This window comes from Callospermophilus lateralis, chromosome 2 (assembly GCF_048772815.1).
Source record: "Callospermophilus lateralis isolate mCalLat2 chromosome 2, mCalLat2.hap1, whole genome shotgun sequence".
Taxonomy (NCBI): Eukaryota; Metazoa; Chordata; class Mammalia; order Rodentia; family Sciuridae; genus Callospermophilus; species Callospermophilus lateralis.
The window spans coordinates 5,814,881-5,832,678 of record NC_135306.1 but is presented as its reverse complement, the minus strand read 5'-3'; the positions used below and the strand labels follow the sequence as shown (position 1 = coordinate 5,832,678).

The 17,798-nt window shown below is 45.3% G+C and overlaps 1 protein-coding gene across 1 annotated transcript in view; it reads left to right on the top strand.

Moving 5' to 3' along the window:
• Positions 1-17,798, top strand: part of Gpr107 (G protein-coupled receptor 107) — a 65,574-nt gene that overhangs the window by 6,801 nt on the left and 40,975 nt on the right. The window contains exons 2-9 of the mRNA XM_076845246.1: positions 4,108-4,230; positions 4,765-4,815; positions 5,058-5,137; positions 7,240-7,379; positions 9,902-9,939; positions 12,514-12,570; positions 15,778-15,888; positions 16,492-16,625. Coding sequence (XP_076701361.1) covers positions 4,108-4,230; positions 4,765-4,815; positions 5,058-5,137; positions 7,240-7,379; positions 9,902-9,939; positions 12,514-12,570; positions 15,778-15,888; positions 16,492-16,625 — 734 coding nt within the window. The remainder of the gene's footprint in view (positions 1-4,107; positions 4,231-4,764; positions 4,816-5,057; positions 5,138-7,239; positions 7,380-9,901; positions 9,940-12,513; positions 12,571-15,777; positions 15,889-16,491; positions 16,626-17,798) is intronic.

Sequence of the window (17,798 nt, the reverse complement as noted above, 5' to 3'; positions counted from 1 at the left end):
TGAGTTGGTGTTTCAACTTCTGTATAATGAAAAAAGTTCAAAGCAAAACAAAAGACATACTGTTTATTTGGTTATAAAAAGTATGTGGTGGTTAAAATCACAAGTTTTGAGTTTAAATTGAACTAGAATATTGCTTTTGCCACCTAGTAGCCTTGTGATTTTAAGCAGGTTTTACTTCTCTGAGCCTCTGTTTCCTCATCTGTAAAATGAGCATAAGAAGCTGCCCTGCAGAGTTTAGGAGGAGTGTATGTGATGGGCAGGGCTTGTGAGCACAGTCCCAGGTGCAGGGTGAGGTGCTGGCAGTCCTGATCTTAGGGAAGCACAGTCTGCCTGGTGCCTCAATGCTAATGGAAGTGACAGGTGGATGTTGAGATGTGACTCAGTAGTCCCATGGCACTTTGACAAGTCCTTGTTTGTGCTTTCTCTTGCTTTGGTTCATGCCATCAGGGAACTGACACTGCTGCCACTTGCAGGAGGGTATCTGATGTCTGTGTTTTGCTGTATTTCTGGCTTGACCCAGGACCTGGCACATGCTAGGCAAGTGCTGTGCCACCGAGCTCCACCCCAGCGCTCTAGGAGAGCATTTGGAAGGAGAGGTGGGAGTGCGGAGGATCCTGCCTCCCCTGATGCTGCCCGAGTGACCGCGTACTGGTTCTAGAGTGCCCAGCTGCTGGCCTCCCTATAGGGAAAGGAAAGATTTCCCTGTTCCTGGTGGCTGTTGGAGATTCCTAGATGAATATTCCTAGGGACCGAGTATTTTTCACCTCTTGGTCCTCTGCCCTTGTGGTATTCTATAAGTCTTTGTTTATTTACATTGAATTGAATCAAATATAGTTGGTTGAAGGGATGTTTTCTGTTATTTCTGTGTTGCTGGGGATGACACCCAGGGCCTCGAGCATGCCAGGCAGGTACCCCACCTTGATCTACACCCTGCCTGAATGAGTGATGGAATGTGTACCCTTCCTGATCACTTCTGTCTTGAGGCTTCTTGGTGTTTGGGTTGTCTGGTGAGGCACAGTTTACAAGGTCCTTTCCATTCCTACTTTATTGGATGTGATGGCATGATGACTTAACATGGAGGTGTTAGATCATGCAGATATTACTAGTAATGATAATACTTTCTGTAAAAATAGCATTTGAGGGCTGGGGTTGTGGCTCAGTGGTAGAGCGTGCCCCTGGGTGTTGGGTTCGATCCTCAGCATCACATAAAAATAAATAAATAAAATAAAGATATTGTGTCCAACTACAACTAAAAAATTTTTTAAAAATAGTTAAATAAAAATAGCATTTGATGTTTTTCCAATTATAATTCACATGAACATTCTTCAAGATTTTGAAAATATAGAAAAGTATAAAGAAAAATTATTACCCATGATTCCAGTGGCCCCAACAATTTCATAGTTCAGGAGTGAATTTCTTTCACCTTTTTTTAATAAATAAATAAATGCTTATCTTTTTGTTTATAGTTTAGATTTTTTTTTTTTTTTTTTTGGTAGTGGGGATTGAACCCAGGGTGCTCTATATGGAGCTGTATTCCCACTCCTTTTATTTTATCATTTTGGGATGGAGTTTTACTAAGTTGCCCAGGCTGGCCTTGAATAGCCTCCTGAGTAGCTGTGACTATGTCTGGGTTCTGTTCTTTGCATTTAATGATACTGTCTCAATGTCTTTCCCATGTTGGGAGACAGTAGTTTGAAAATTACTTGCATATCATACCAGTGTTGAAATCTTCGCCTTACCTCTTCCATAATCTGCATTGTCTTAGGTGTCGTTTCTCCTCCAAGTGAGTGTTATCCAGATCACAGGGTACTGTTAGTCCTGTGGGCTGAGTGAGGGCCAGAATATAGGTCGAGCCCTTGGCCGTAATCCAGCTCTTGGAAAGTGCAGAAACTAGGAGTAGTGATGCTATGATGGTTGTGTGAAATATGAATCAAAAAATGTGGTTTTTAATGGCATTGTGTCCTCAAATGATAAAATAAAAATAAGAAACAAGAAGAAATGAATGTACTATTTATGCGGACAAAAACTTGCTGTAACTGCTGAAATATTTTCTCAAAAACAACCAGAAAGCATGCATTCTGGAGACTCAAATGGATGTAAAAGTCCTTACCAGGCTTCTGTTCTACTGCAGAGCATCTGTATGCTGGATAAGTTAGAAAGCATGGTTCTAGAATTTAAATTTGAGCATAGTGTACATGCTATAAATTACTCATTTTAAGTGGGCAGCACAGTGCATTTTCGTGGTGTAAACACACCCTGCTCAGCCCGCAGGGAACAGTTACCAGGGACCTCCAGAAGCTCCTTAAACCCGCTTCCCCCAGTGGCTGGAAAGTTCTGTTCTCTGGGGAGTGACCCTGTCACACCTCCCAAGCCTGCATTTGCAGTTGTCCTGTGGATGAGGCTTGTCCACCCAGTGTCATACCTTCAGTCCATCCCTTGCTTCTCCTCGTCTCTGCAGCTCAGCTCCGCTGGGGATTCTGCCACAGAATCAGGCCCTGATGTACTCAGGCAGTCCACATATTAAGTTGAATTAATTTCTTTCCTGTGCTTGTTGGATGGTAGTAGACCTGTACTGTCCTTGGAAAAGTTGAGAAAATAGTCACTCCGATTATTTTTTGTAGGGCTTAATTCTCTCAAAATCCTGAGAAAGGCCATGAGATAGCTTTTCTGGTTTCCTCCATTTAGCAGTTCTGAATTGCTGAGTTGTGTCATCTTGCCTGGCTTTTCTCATTCTTGGTGAGAGTACAGGTTTACTTCTAGCTACTCCATCCCACTGGGAAGTCAAAGTCCCGCAAACATACTTTAAATGCAAAGCTGAGCTCCTAAGAAAATAAGGGGAATTCAGGGGCCTTTGAAACCCAGCAGGTTAAAATGCTGGGGCTGCAGCATGCATTGCAGAAACCTGGATCCCAGAGCCTTGAATTCTGAAACTGGCTGAGAGCAAATGGGCTGAAGCCTTAGACCTGAATAGGGAGGGGAACAGGACCTATGTCCCTCTGCTTCTTAACCCAGAAGCCAAGACTCTCAAAAACAATGACTACTGGGCTCGGGAATTTAGCCTTCTCAGGGCAGTGAAGTGTGGGGGGGTACTCTGGGGACGGTGGGGGGTGCAGTTGGTTTCTGCTGAAGAGCTAGCCCACGGCCTTTCTTCACAGGCCTCTGGTGTTTGAGTGGGACTGCCTGTGCCACCTAGGAGATGCCCAGTCTGGAAATGAGTAATGACTACTTATGCAGACAAGCTGAAGACGTACTGAGAGTGTTGCACCCTGGGCAAATGATCCTCAGTGATTTTACAAAACAGAAAGTGTCTTGGTGGAGCCCAGCTGTAGGAATATTTTTAATACCGTTGTCTGCCGTCTTTGGGGTGTACTGGATTGGTTGAGGCTGCAGTCATAACAGTGAGGCAGAGTCAGGCAGGGACAGACACCTACTGTGTGGCGCCATTTCAGCAGAGCTTAGGATTTTCCCTGAACCCAGAGATTGCTGTGACCACTTGACTTGTACCTGAGATTCCTTTTGCAGAAGGCTTTGTTCCCAAAAAACTCATCAGATTCGGTATCACTTTTAGTTACAAAGGCACTTAAAAAAAAAACTGATTTAGATTTGGTTAGAAAATTAAACATGTAGCTGCCACTCTCCATCCTGCAGTGGGAGGAGCGAGATGGCAGAGCTGTAGGTAAAGAGCGTATTCTTGGAGTAGCCTTTGCCACTCCTGTCCTCCCTCTCCCTGGCACATTTTGAGTGCCCGCTGGATGCCAGGTTTTGTACTATTGAGGAATTGGAGCATGCCTAAAATGTGGTTCTTCCTGCCTTGGGCTTCCTGTTCCCCCCGACCACAGAATCTGTCCCAGAACCGAAACAAGTGCACGGGGGTGAACTGGAGCCGCTGTGTGCATCCCTCTGCAAAACTCCGCACCTTTTAAAGTTCTCAGGAGTCATCTTCAGCTTTTGAAGACAGATAACTTACCTCAGCATATGTGTGTCAGTGAGCAAATGGTGGGAGCATGTCTGCCTAGCAGGAAACTAGATGCCATAGGTTTTCAAGCAAATGAATAGATTAAATCATCGTTTCCATATTAGTAATTTCATCCCCACAAATCTCTTTAGGATGATGTGAGACATAAAGTTCACCTGAACACCTTTGGGTTCTTCAAGGATGGGTACATGGTGGTCAACGTCAGTAGCCTCTCCGTGCATGAGCCTGAAGGAGCCATGGACAAGGATGCAGCTGTGAGTACCCTGTTGGCCTGGGTGAGGGTTCCCTCGCCATCCCATGCTTATACACAGGACACCAGAACAGGGAGAGAATCAAGCTGATGAGTCCAATGTGCATATTAGGCATCAGTTAGTTTGACTTTTCTGTTTTTGGTACTGAGAGTTGAGCCCAGGAGGGCTCTACCACTGAGATACAATGCCTTAACCTTTATTTTGAGAGTCTTGCTAAATTGCTTAGGGATTTGATAAGTTGCTGAGCCTGGCTTTGAACTGACAATCCTCCTGCCTCAGCCTCTTAAGCTGCGGGATTAGAGGCCTGCATTACTGCGCCTGGCAAGTTTACTTTCAATCCTTAAATTGTGGTTCTTGAATAAATGTAGCAATTGGTGATTTGAGTCAAGCAACCCTCACATTGTTACAAAGTGAATGGTAAGAAAATGCTGAGGAACCCAGGCCTAAAGTGCCTCCCTCTCTGTTCTGTTGAGTAAGAAAGGTAGATGTTTGTAGATGTTTGCTTCTCTCCTTACCCCCACCCCCATCTCCCCTCAGATCGGATTCAGCTTGGACCGTACAAAGAATGATGGCTTTTCTTCCTACCTGGTGAGTACTAAGTGGCAACCTGATCACTGTCTCCACTGGAGCCCGGGACAGTGAGTGGGAGCAGCCCCCCCAGCCATGTTTCCTACAGGGGTGGCTGGTCGGGCTCTTGGGCATTTCTGAAGTCCCCCAGCAGGCTCACTGTTTGGATGCAGGCTGAGCTGCTTGTTGGCCTTATTTTTTAAAACGCTCTGTTCTCCTCTTGGGAATGAACTGGATATACACAGTTGATTCTTCTTTCTCAGGATGAAGATGTAAACTATTGCATTTTAAGGAAACAGTCTGTCTCTGTCACCCTTCTAATCCTAGACCTCTCCAGAAGTGAGTAAGTAATTCTCATGTTCTTCATTCACCCCTGGATGCAGTCAGGCTGTTTGGGAGCACACTGCCATTTGCTGGGTGTCTGCCATGTGCCAAGTAGTGTACAAGAGGAGGGAGGCGGACACTCCCCCAGCAGGGTGTGGATTAGTGGGGGAGACAGAGGGCAGCAGGCAGGAGAGAGCAGGGTGGGGTGGAAGGGAAGAGAAAGTCAGGAGGGAAAAAGGGGAGGGAAGGCCTCCCGTGAGTAGCCTCCTACCTACAGGTGAGAAAAGGGAGTGCATTCCCGGTAGAAGGAGCCGGCTGGGTAATGGTGGCGTGGCAGCAGATAGCGGGATACCTCCGTTAGCTGAGCTTGGTATTGATAGAGAGTAAGTTGGAGGGGAACCTGGAAAGAAACAGGACTGGGTCCAGGGCCTGCCTCTGCCACTCACTGGCTGTGTGACTCCGGGTTCAGTGTCCTGCCAATTTCATAGTAATGGTTTCTGCCCACCAAGATTGTTGGTGAGTGGCAAGATATGGCAGTGGGGTAGAACACCTGCTCAGCACACGGGAACCCTGGGTTCCCTCCCCTGCACTGCAAAAAACCAAAACCAAAGAAAGACCAAGAAAGATTGTTGGTGAGATTTCTGGCCATTTAGTCTTTTTAAAACTTTTACACTTGGGTGAAGCAGGGGACTTTGTGTGTTGTCAGGTCCAGCCCGTTTCCACCTGGCCACTTCATACGTTTACTGTGTGTGATTTTGAGGGAGATTTCAGAGGAGTCAGGGTGAGGTAGTGTGTTCAGGATTTCTGTCACAGCAGATCACAGCAGCCCCCAGAGGGTGGACTTGCAGTGGACAGGGCTGCTGTGCCGTGAACCACCATGGATGTTGGGCAGCGAGCACTCCCTGTGGCAAGCTCTGTTTCTTTTTGTTTTTTAATTTACCATTTTAGCCATTTTATTTTTCTAAGTATTTCTAAGTTGTAGATGGACACAATACCTTTTTTTATTCTTATTTATTTTCATGTGGTGCTGGGAATGGAATCCAGTGCCTCACACATGCCGGATGGGAGCTCTACCACTGAGCCCCAATCTCGGCCCCGACTCTGTTTTCATTTAAGAAAATCGAATCTGGCTATCTCTAGTGCTAACTAGGGTGAGTTTGGCAGCTAGCAGCAAGATTTGACTTAGCCTGGCTTAGATAGTGAGGATAATGATCATCTTGCCTGCCTGGAAGTCCAGAGGAGCGGCTGGTGGGGGCAGGCCACCGTGGCTTGCTGATGGCAGTGATGCTTCTACTTTCCATCTCTGCTCCGCCCCCCTTAGCATCCGCTTCTTCTTCACCAGATGGCTCTGCTTCCTTATTCCTGTCCAGCCAAGGGGAAAAGAGACAGAATGCTTCTCCCCCAGCCAGCTCTAGAGCGCTTGCATGTGCCAGTTTAGGTCATGTGTTCACTCAGGCATGGAAATTGTCACCAGCCCCTCTGGGGGAGCCTTGGACTAAACAAAATTGGGTCTCTTAAGAAGAGAGAAGGTAAGCCAGGCCTGATGGCACATGCGCATAATCCCTGTGACTTGGGAGGCTGAGGCAGAAGGATCCCAAGTCCAAGGCCAGCCTGGGCAACTTAGTAAGACCCTGTGTCAAAATTAAATTTAGAAAGGGCTGGGGATGTAGCTCAGTGTAGAGTGCCTGTGGGTTCAATCCCCAGGACAGCAAAAAAAAAAAAAAAAGGTTTGAAAGGGATATTAGACAGGCAATTAATAGTACACTTAGCCCTCTGAGGCTTCCCTTGGGTATCAATTTGCTGAGCATAGTAATGATACTTAGGGGGAAATATCTATTGCAGAATCATGTGGCTGCTAAGAATTCTGGCTTTAGAAAGGGACCACTGGGTTCCTCACCTGGCTGCTTCCTGGCTTTGTGCTCTTGGGCAGATTCTTGAACCTTTCTGAGCCTCGGTTCCCGCCTCTGTGAACTGTGGGCAGTAGGACCTTCATGGTAGGACTTTGCCCGGAGTCGCGTGTCTGCGCGGGTGTGAGCTTGTCAGGAGGACTGTTGTGTGGCACAGAATAAATGGCTGGGAGCACTTCTTTGAACTTTCCCCCTCTGTCTTATTTGGATATAGAGTAAAAATCAAGTCTCCACCAGAAGCTGGTACCCAGTTACCAAAGATCATCTTCAGCAAGGATGAGAAAGTCCCTGGCCAGAGTCAGGAGCCTGGTGTCGCTGCCGTCCCAGCTGGCAACCGCACTCAGCAGGCATTAGGTGAGCTGTGCAGAGGGCCCGCTGGGGGAGCAGGGTTTCTGAGTGAAAGCAAGCATGAGGCACAACAGCTAGGACAACAGTCTTTTTTTTTTTTTTTTAATTTTTAAGTTGTAGTTGGACACCATATCTTTATTTAATTAATTTATTTATTTGTAGGTGGTGCTGAGGATTGAACCCAGGGCCTCGCACGCCCTAGGCAGGGGCTCTACCACTGAACCAAAGCCCAGCCCTAGGACAACAGTCTTAGAACGGTTTTATTTTGGAGATTATACAAAAACATGACCACCAAGAAAAATGTGAAAAATACAGAGAAAATGGGAAAAGCCATCGTCTCTTCTCACTCCCAGGGTTAGAATCTTAGTAACTTCTGTTTCCTTAATAAGCTTGTTTCCTAAGTCTAGAGCCTCTGTCTTAAAATTCATAGTCATGCTCATAATTTTCCACGCGTGCCTCTTTGCTCAACTTTAATATATTCCATTAGTCAGGTTCTGTTATTTGCCCACCCCTTCCCCAAGAAGAGACACTTCCACTTCATGCACACTGTTGCCAGTATTGCTGCACTGGAGGGCTACTCTTTTGTTTGTACTGGGAATTGAACCCAGGACTGCTCTACCATTGAGCTACATCCTCAGCCCTTTTTATTTTTTTATTTTGAGACAGAAGCTCACTAAATTACTGAGATGATTAAGGCAGGAGGATTACAAGTTGAAGGCCAGCCTTAGCAACTTAGGGAAATGCTGTCTCAAAATAAAAACAAAAGGGCTGGGGATGTGGCTCAGTGGCTCAGTGCCCCTGGGTTCAATCTTTGATATCAAAAAAAAAAAAAAAAAAAAGACACACAAGTATCACATTTGTATCAGTGCACTATCTCCTTCCGATATAGGTTCCTGTGCTCTCAGAACTGTTCTCTGGGCAGAAAATGCCCTGTTGTTCTTGTTATTCTGAAACTCTCCCTCACCCTGAGCTGTCTTCCCCAGGAAGAGGATCTTAGGTTAAGATCCTCTTTTCCCATTTTCTCTGTATTTTTCACATTTTTCTTGGTGGTCATGTTTTTGTATAACCTTAAAAGCGGCACAGACACCACTGTGTTCTGTGAAGGAAGCTGCTGGCAACTGTGACACTCCTTGCTATGAGGGGAAAATTAAAATATGTGCAGTACAGGCTGAGGGTGAGGCTCAGCGGCAGAGAGCCCACCCCACAGCGCAGGATCCTGGAGTTGTGTCCCTAGCACTGCCAAAAAAGCATACATCACACTAATAATTATTTGTGATTAATTTTTCCATGTGTGTAAGTAGATATAATATATGATTTTTGAAAATAATTATTATTTTCAAACATAATTATGTAGAAAATAAGGAAAATTATTCCTGTCTCATTGCTGGGCAATAGCATGCACTAGCTTATTCAGAAAAGAGTTCCCTACAGCTGGGTGTGGTGGCACACACCTGTAGTTCAAGCTACTCCGGAGGATGAGGCAGGAGGATTGCAAGTTTGAGGCCAGCCTTGGCAATTTAGCAAGATCCTGTTTCAAAAGAAAATAAAGAGCGCTAGAGTTGTGGCTCAATGGTAGAGCACCCACCTTGCACGTGTGAGGCCCTGGGTTCTATCCTCAGCACCACATATAAATAAATAAATCAAATAAAGGTATGTGTTCATCTACAACTAAAAAATATTAAAGAGGAGGAGGAGGAGGGAGGAAGGAGGAGGAGGAAGAAGAAGAAGAGGAAGAAGAAGAACAAGAAGAGAAAGAGGGCTGGGGATGTAGTTCAGTGATTAAAATGCCTCCCCCCCCCCAGTGCAGTTCCTAGTACCGCACACAACAAAGACGTGAATTCTCCTATTCTATTACCATTTATTTGATAACAATTGTAATACACTTTAATTTCTTGCTTCTGCTGCTCAAAAATTGTCTTTTGTGACTTGAGAAGATGGCAGTCTGCAAGGTTCTTTGTTTGTCTTACCTGTGAGCTTAATTCAGAGCAATGTTGTTTTGGTTGATTTTATTTCCCCCCTGTATCTGGGATTGAACCCAGAGGTACTGAATTCCTGAGCCACTCAACCACTGAGACACATCCCCAGTCCTTTTTTGTTATTTTATTTATTTATTTATTTTGTAGTTGTAGATGGACAGAATGCCTTAATTTGTCTATTTTTACATGGTGCTAAGGATCGCACCCAGTGCCTCACACATGCTAGGCCAGGGCTCTGCCACTGAGCCACAGCCTCAGCCCCCACTTTGTTATTTTGAGACTGGGTCTCACTGAGTTGCATAGGGCCTTGCCAGGTTGCTGAAGCTAGCTCTGAACTTGCAAACCTCCTGCCTCAGCTTCCCCAGCCATTGGGATTATAGGTGTGTGTCACCACACCCAGCCAGGAATGTTTCTAGTATTTGATATTAGAGAATCTGGAGCCTCATAAAATTATACTATCTTTTTATATGTACGTATATATGTGTGTGTGTGTGTGTGTTTATATGAGAGCTGGATCATGCAGTAATATTTTTTAAATGTTTGTGTTTCTAGATGGTGGAAAGTCTAAAAGAAGTACAGTGGATTCAAAGGTAAAAATATTAGCTTTTTTTTTTTTTTAATTAGTGCCTTATATTTGTACATCATGGTGGAATTTGTTGTTATGTATTTGTATCTGCACACGATATAATCTGGCCAATATCACTCCCCAGTATTTTCTCTCTTCTTCCCCACTTCCCCATCGGGTTCCTTTCCTGTACTCTACTGATTTTTTTTTTTAGTTATAGGTGGACACAATATTTATTTTAATGTGATGCTGAGGAGTGAACCCAGTGCCTCACGCATGCTAGGCAAGCGCTGTACCTCTGAGCCCCAGCCCAGCCCTGATCTTTTGTTTTTATGAGTCCCCCCAGCCTACCTTTCTTTAACTTTTTCTTCTGTAGTTTTCACATACAAGAGAAAATATGCTATCCTTGACTTTCTGAGTTGGCTTATTTGGCTTAACATAATATTCTCAGGTTCCATTCATTTACATGCACAATTGCTGCATTCCTGGTGACAGAAACACTCAGGGTCACTCCAGGGGAACTGGGCTGCGTGAAATAACCCCACACAAGAGACAAGAGATACCTTTTTCTTTGGGGGTCCTGTGACGGCTCCTCTGACCTTAAGGGTCTTCAGAAAGAGAGTGAGGAGCACGTGCTGACCCTTTTATTGAGGAGAAGCCATTCAAATGAGGCAAGGGGTCAGGTGTCAGGGGGCTGAGTCTTATCTTCATGATGTCTGCTGTTAGCAGGCTGGTTGACATCTAGGAAGGCCACGCCCAAAGGCAGATCAAGAGAAGGGGACACACAAAGGGCGTTTCCATGGAACATTCTATCCCAAACAGGGCAAAGGGGTAATATCACAAAGGAACAGGTGAGCATAGCTACGATTGAAGACACATTCTGCTACTTTGAGGATTAGGGCAGCTGTCTAGGGCCTCTGCGAAAGTGACCGGCAGAGCTCTACCGATCCCAGGAAGGAAACTTCTGGTCACTCAGTGCGACGGCCCGCCCCCCCCCCCCACACACAATGACACGATGTCATTTTTCTTTACGGCTAAATAAAACTCCATTGTGTGTATATACCACATTTTCTTTATCCATTCTTCTGTTGATGGGCACCTAAGCTGCTTCCGTACTTTGGCTGTTGTGAATTGTGCTGCTATAAACATGGTGTGCATGTTTGCTACAGTGTGATGTGTGCTCAGCTTTCTGAGTGTGTGTGTATTGTGAATGTGTTTATGTGTATGAATTTGGGCATACACACAAATGTGTGTGCACGCATCTAAACTATGAGAAGTTGTCTTCTCTTTGGGGATGTGGGGTTGACATACTGCAATAGTTTCAAAGTGAAATTGAGTGCTGGGTTGCACAGCACTTAGTGTTAGAGGGTCTAGGTCGGGGAACAGAGCGAGCTGGAGAGCCCGCTGGGAGGAGGGAAGAGGGAGAGGGATGAGGAGAAGGGGCACTGACAAAGACTAGGCGATGGGAATATGCCTGACAAGAGCTCCTCGCTGGCCTACTTAAAGTGAGAGGCCAGGTAGCATGCGGTCAGACAGCAGCCTGACAACAGGAGGTTTTGAGATTTTTATCAGGAAATATTGTGAAGAAAGTATTAAAGATCCTCATTCTGAAGGTAATGTGCAGGGTGTGTTGGAGAGGGAGAGAGTGACATCAGAGGGACCAGCAGGTGGCTGTTGTGATGACCCAAGGCCTCCAGGCTTGGGGTGTGAAGCAAGAAGTCTGTCTAGGAGGCCAGTTAGTGGAGGGGGAGGGGAAAGGTTTTTTTGTTTTTGTTTTAGAGGGTTTTTTGAGAGAAATGGATGGTAGAAATAGCAGAAGTGGAAAAATAGAGAAAGTTTTGGTTTAAATATCTTGATTTTTCAATGACCGGACATTGAAGTAGCAGTGTTTTGTTTGGTTTTGGCAGCTTTATTGAGTTATATTGACCCACAGTAAATTGGACATACTTAAAGTGGCAATTTGATAAGTTTAACTTGACAATCAAAATGGAACATATCCGTCACCTCAGAAGTTTCTCCTGCCCCTTTGAAATCCTCCTGTCCCCAAGCAACCACTGATCTGTCACACTGTAAATTAGATTTCTAGTACTTTGTATAAGTGATGATGCAGCATGTGCTTGTTTTTCCTCTTTTCCTGGGCATAGCACTTTGAGCTGCCTAGCACCTGTCACTGCCTCTGTCCTCAGCTGGGTCCTTGCTTGCTTATACCAGTTTCTTCTGCACATGCAGGGTTGAGGCCCGGATGGAGTCTGCCTGACGGTCAGGCTGTGCCTGGGCCTGCGCCCTTGGTCGTGCTGAAGCTTTCTGGTGTGTTGTATTGTGTGGCACTGGGGATGGAACCCAGGGCCTTTGCTTGCTTCTGCTGAGGCTTTGGGAGGAGCACCCCAGCAGGGAGTGCACAGCAGAGAGAGCTGGGGAAAGGAGGCCCTTGCGAAAGGGGATCACACACAGCTCCAAAGGACAGCAGAGCTTTCTCTGTAGAGAGCTGCTGAGGGTCAACAATTTTAAGGCTTAAGAAGGATTGTTAAATTCAGTTTTAATTTTAATTAGCATATTTATTCTGCCAGTATCATTCTAAACAGATTGTTTTTCTTTCTAGGCAACAGGAGAGAAATCCTTTTCTATTCATAACAATGCTGGGGCAGTTTCATTTCAGGTACGTCTTCCTTTAGGAATGTTTCCCCAGACTTATCTGTACCATGTAAAAGGGTGAATTTTTCAAAGCATTTTGAATTTAGGAATTATAATTTAGGCTGTGTAGTAGTTACTTTACAGTAGCTTTCTGTGTAACGAAGCTGCAAGATGGTAAGCTGGGTTGTACACATACACCTGTATTCAGGAGGTGGAGACAGGAAGATTGCAAATTCGAGAACAGCCTCAGCAACTTAGCAGGACCCTGTCTCAAAATTTTAAACAATGGCTGAGGGTGTAGCTCAGTGGTAGAGCACCCCTGGGTCAAATCCCCAGTACTAGAAAGAAGAAAAAAAAAAAAAAACTTGCAAGATGGATAATGTCACCACCTGCTTACCAAATCTTAAGTTTCTGAGAATGAATAACTTTGTAAATGTCCAGTGTTAGCAATAAGGCTTAGATTCCACCCCAATTCTGCCTGGCTATCCTATGACCCCTCTGTCTCTCCAGCCCCAGGTGCCTCCCTCCAGAGCATGTCAGTGCATAGAATTCTGCACCTGAGAGGACCATTGGTGACAATGGAGGGTGATGATGTTGTTCTAGGAGAGGCCAGAGGCCTTGGCTGGTCCCTTGGCTGGCACAGTATTAAATGCATGTGAATGCTTTCATGGCAGTGGCATGGCATTCATATAAGGATAGGTGACATTGGACACCTCACTTTCTGATCCCCTGTCTAAAAATGAAAAATGAAACTGGCCACAGTGATGTATGCCTGTAATCCCAGTGACTTGGGAGGCTGAAGCAGGGTTGCAAACCAAGACCAACCTTGGCAACTTAGTGAGGTCTTAAACAACTGAAGGAGACCCTGTTTCAGAATAAAAAAGACTTGGTAAAGTGTCCCTGGATTCAATCCTCAGTACCAAAAATAGAAAAATTAAAAATGGGGCTGGTGTTGTGGCTCAGTGGTAGGGCGCTGCCTAGCATGCATGAGGCACTGGGTTCATTCCTCAGCACTACATTAAGAAAAAACTAAATAAAATAAAGGTGTTGTGTCCATTTACAACTAAAAATATTTTTTAAAAAAAGATGAGGCCTGTCTCATAGGTTTTTTAGGAGTATAATTTTTTTAGATTACATGTACAAATAATGGCGAGGTGCAGTGGCACATGCCTATAATCCCAGCAACTAGGGAGGCTGAGGCAGGAGGATTCCAAGTTCAAGGTCAGTCTCAGCAATTTAGCAAATCCCTAAGCAACTTAGTGAGATGTTGTCTCAAAATAAACAAAGAAGGACTGGGGATGTATCTTAGTGGTAGTGCACCCCTGGGTTCAATCCCTGGTAACAGAAAACAAAAACTCAAAGTACAAATAATGTTTTATAATTAACTCGTTGGAATCACGGCATCTTTTCTAACCAGTTTTTATTAATTGAGGACCAATTTGCTTATAGTGAACTGCCCAGGTCTTTAGTGTATGGGTCTATTCCTTGTGAAGATGGGTGACCGTGGAACTCACTCTGTTTTACCATCTCAGAGCGTCCCAACCCCACGCTGCTGTTCTTATTCTTTCACAGTGAAAGAATAAGATCTTACGTTCTTGAAGCTCAGTAGCTGTCCTTTTCATCACCATTGGCGTGAGTAGCTGCGAGTCTCCAGAGGTGCAGACTGTGCCTTTGCTTGGATTCCTCCAGCAGCTTCCCTTCTGACTCAGAGGAAGCGCCCGGCCCTTCCACCGGCCTCCAAGGCCTGGGTGACATGGCCCCTATTGTCTCCCTGACCTCAGCTTCTCTTCGATCCCTTGCTCACTCCACTCCCCTCACGTGGGCCACCTTGCTCCTTCTGCAGGCCTCCGCTGTGCTCTGGCTGTGGCTGTGGCATGCCTCTCGGAATCCCTCAGGTCTTTGTCAGGTGGCACCTTCCCAGCAAGGCTCTCCCTGAGCATCCTCTTTTTTTTGGGGGGGGGGGTGTTGCTTTTTTCCTTTTTTTTCTTAAGTGAGTGAGGCCATGGAAAATATAGTGCACCCCTGAACCAAAGTGCACCCACCCCCCCCACCCCCACCCCCCGGCCAAAAAGAATACAAGATGGAAAAATGCATGCACAGGTAGTACTCTAATCTGAAAGCACAAAGACACTGCTGTGTATTATATGCCTTGGTTCAAGAAGAAGGTACTAAAAACCCTGCAAGGGAGAAGCCTATAAAAAGAAAAGGGCCATTTTACAGAAGAGGAATCCGAGGCCCAAGGAGGCAGGTGGCTTGCCTAAGGGGGGATTCAGATCCCAGCTTGTTTCACTCTAGGGCTCACCTGTGTGTTTACCCCCTCTGCTTCACTGCCCTTGAGAAAATACAAAAGCTGCCCTCTTTCCCCTAACCTTGCACTTTAAAATGTGCATTAATGAGCGGAGGTCTGGGCTGTGTGCAGGGTGCATGCACTCCTAGGAGGCCAGGGAAGGAAGTGACAAGTCCAGCTGGGCAGCTGAGCAAGAACTACCTCTGAGCCCTCTCCCCACCCCTATTTTATTTATCTTGAGACAGGCTCTCACTAAGCTGAGGCTGGCCTCAAACTTGTGATCCTCCTGCCTTGGCCTTCTGAGTTGCTGGGATTCTCCAGGAGTGTGTCACTGCACCAGTCCTCTGTTATAAAAAAACATTTTTTTTTTTTTTTTTTTCCCTAAAGAGCAAAACATTTTGTTGGCTTGAAAACTAGTTAACTGGCCAGGTGCAGTGGTACATGCCTGTAACCTTAGCTGTTTGGGAGGCCAGCACAGGAGGACTGCAAGTTCAAGGCCAGCCTCATTAATTTAGTGAGTCTGTCTCAAAAACAAAAAGGGCTGGGGATGTAGCTCAGTAGTTCAGTGCTCCTGGGTTCCATCCTCAGTAGCAGGACAAAAGAAAACTAGGTAAGTGCATAAGTGCATGTTAGATTACCTTTGCAGACTTCTGCACAAATCCAACACTGATGGTCAGATGTGTGACGAGGCAGGTGTGGAAGTGTGGTGTGCAGTTAGGTGGTGGGGGCGAGGTGTCTACTGCTTAGGCCCACCTGTCATTCTGTGCGTGGACATTGCTGTAAGTACTGGGAGGAGACTGTAGAGTAAGAAAACATCAGTTTACACTCTGCTGTGGGAGAGTTTAAGTGGTCTCTTTTCTTTTGTCTGTAATATTCATAATAATGTCTAAGACTTAAAAAGCTGAAGATTTGAGTTCTCTTAATTTTTTTCTTCTTTATTTTCAGTTTTTTTTTAACATCAGCACTGATGACCAGGAAGGCCTTTACAGTCTTTATTTTCATAAGTGCCCTGGCAAAGAACATCGGCCTAATGACAAGTTTTCATTCAGCCTTGATGTGAGTACCATGTGGAGACTGTTCCTCAGGGATTTTGATTGTATAAAATTAAAGACATATATTTCTGTATTTTTTGTTTGTTTGTTTTTCTATGTGTGGTGTTGGGCATTGAACCCAGGATCTATGTATACCTAAGCATGTGCTCTGCCACTGAACTACATCTCCAGCCCCTAAGAGTAGATTTTGAAATCACTTCATTAAGAAAAAAAAATGTGGCCAGATTAGCATCCCTGGCAGTGTGCAGGATACTTCAGCAGAGAACTCCTAAGTAAGAAAAGAAAAAGCCTATGCATTACGACTGTGGGCATTGCCAGGTGTGGTGGCGGAGACTCCAGGGGTAGAGGCAGGAGGATTGCACACTCAAGGCCAGCCTCAGCAACTTAGTGAGACACTGTCTTGACGTAAGAACAGGCTGCTGTGTAGCTCTCTGTTAAAGCACCCTGAGTTCAATCCCTAGTGCCAGAGTGAAAAAAGAAAAAGAACGTGGTTGATGTTCTGCTGTTCTTTACTTTCCTGAGCTTCAGTGAAGCAGCTGAGGTTCCAAATTGCTGAGTAAGAGGTGATCTGTTGCTGAAAAGTAACTTAATTTCATGTTGGTTTCAGATTGAGATCACAGAGAAGAATCCTGACAGCTATCTCTCAGCAGGAGAAATCCCTCTCCCCAAATTATATATTTCTATGGCCTTTTTCTTCTTCCTTTCTGGGACCATCTGGATTCACATCCTTCGAAAACGACGGTAAACTATTACATCCTTGAGCCCTTCACCTTAGAGTTTATTGAGATTTGTGTGATTCACCGTAAGCAGGATCCTGCACCTGGGAGGATCCAGCACTCGCAGCCTTGTTCTCTGAAGGGTGTCTTACCTGAAGCACTCAGGGGCAGCAGGAGCCCTCCAATGTGGGAGACCTTGTGTGCCTCAGTATTTACAATAATCATTTTTGGTTTAAAAAGTGAATCCAAAAGTTTCAATAATATCCAAGCACAGTAAAATGCATAATCAGAGTGATTCCGTAGCAGAGACCCTGTTGCTCAGGCCTCAAGAGTGAGCACCTTGGTCCCTTGCAGGGTGATTCATCCTCGAGGAGGCTGGTGATGAGGCTCATTTGCCCAGGTGAGAGCACAGAGGTCCTGTCCAGCACTGCAGGCAGCGGCTCAGCACCTGGCTGATCCTTGTGTGTTGACCCCCAGATGCTTGTCACTGGAGAAAGCCTCTTCAAGCCCATTTGCCCAGCTCTGGGTCTTTGTTCAAAATCCCAAAGCAGCGGCTTCCTGCCTTGGCTCTTGAGAGCAGTTGCATGTGCATGAATTCTCTGTCTCCTATGAAAGCTGAGAATAAAATACTATGTTTAGAATAAACAATTATATTAAAAGGACCACTCACTCACTGATGCATGTGAATATGGTATTACAACTTAGATCAGTTGAAATTAAAAACAAATTATCTCCAAATACCTCTTTTTCTGGAGCCCTGAGGCAGAAATTGAGACCTGTCTTCCCTGGTGGCTTGACTGTCTTCTAATAGACATGCTGGGAGTCTGGGATACTGGTTCTGGGGAGGCAGTTGCTGGTCCTGTGTGTTGTAATATCCTGTACATCCTCCGGATGGAAAGAGTTTGCTCACTTGTGAAGGTCCTACAGATCATGTTTTGGCTAGATTAACCACAGCCATTACAAAGAAAGAATCCTACAGATGCAGGCCATAAAGGCTTTTTTTTTTTTTTTTTTAAGGAAAGTTTTTCTTTTGCGTTTGTTAGACAAGTAGGAACTGCAGTCAGAAGTGTGCACTTAAGGCTGGGGTTGTAGCTCAGTGGTAGAGCGCTTGCCTCTCATGTGTGAGGCCCTGGGCTCAATATTCAGCACCACATAAAAATAAATAAATAAAAATAAAAACATTGTGTCCATCTATAAC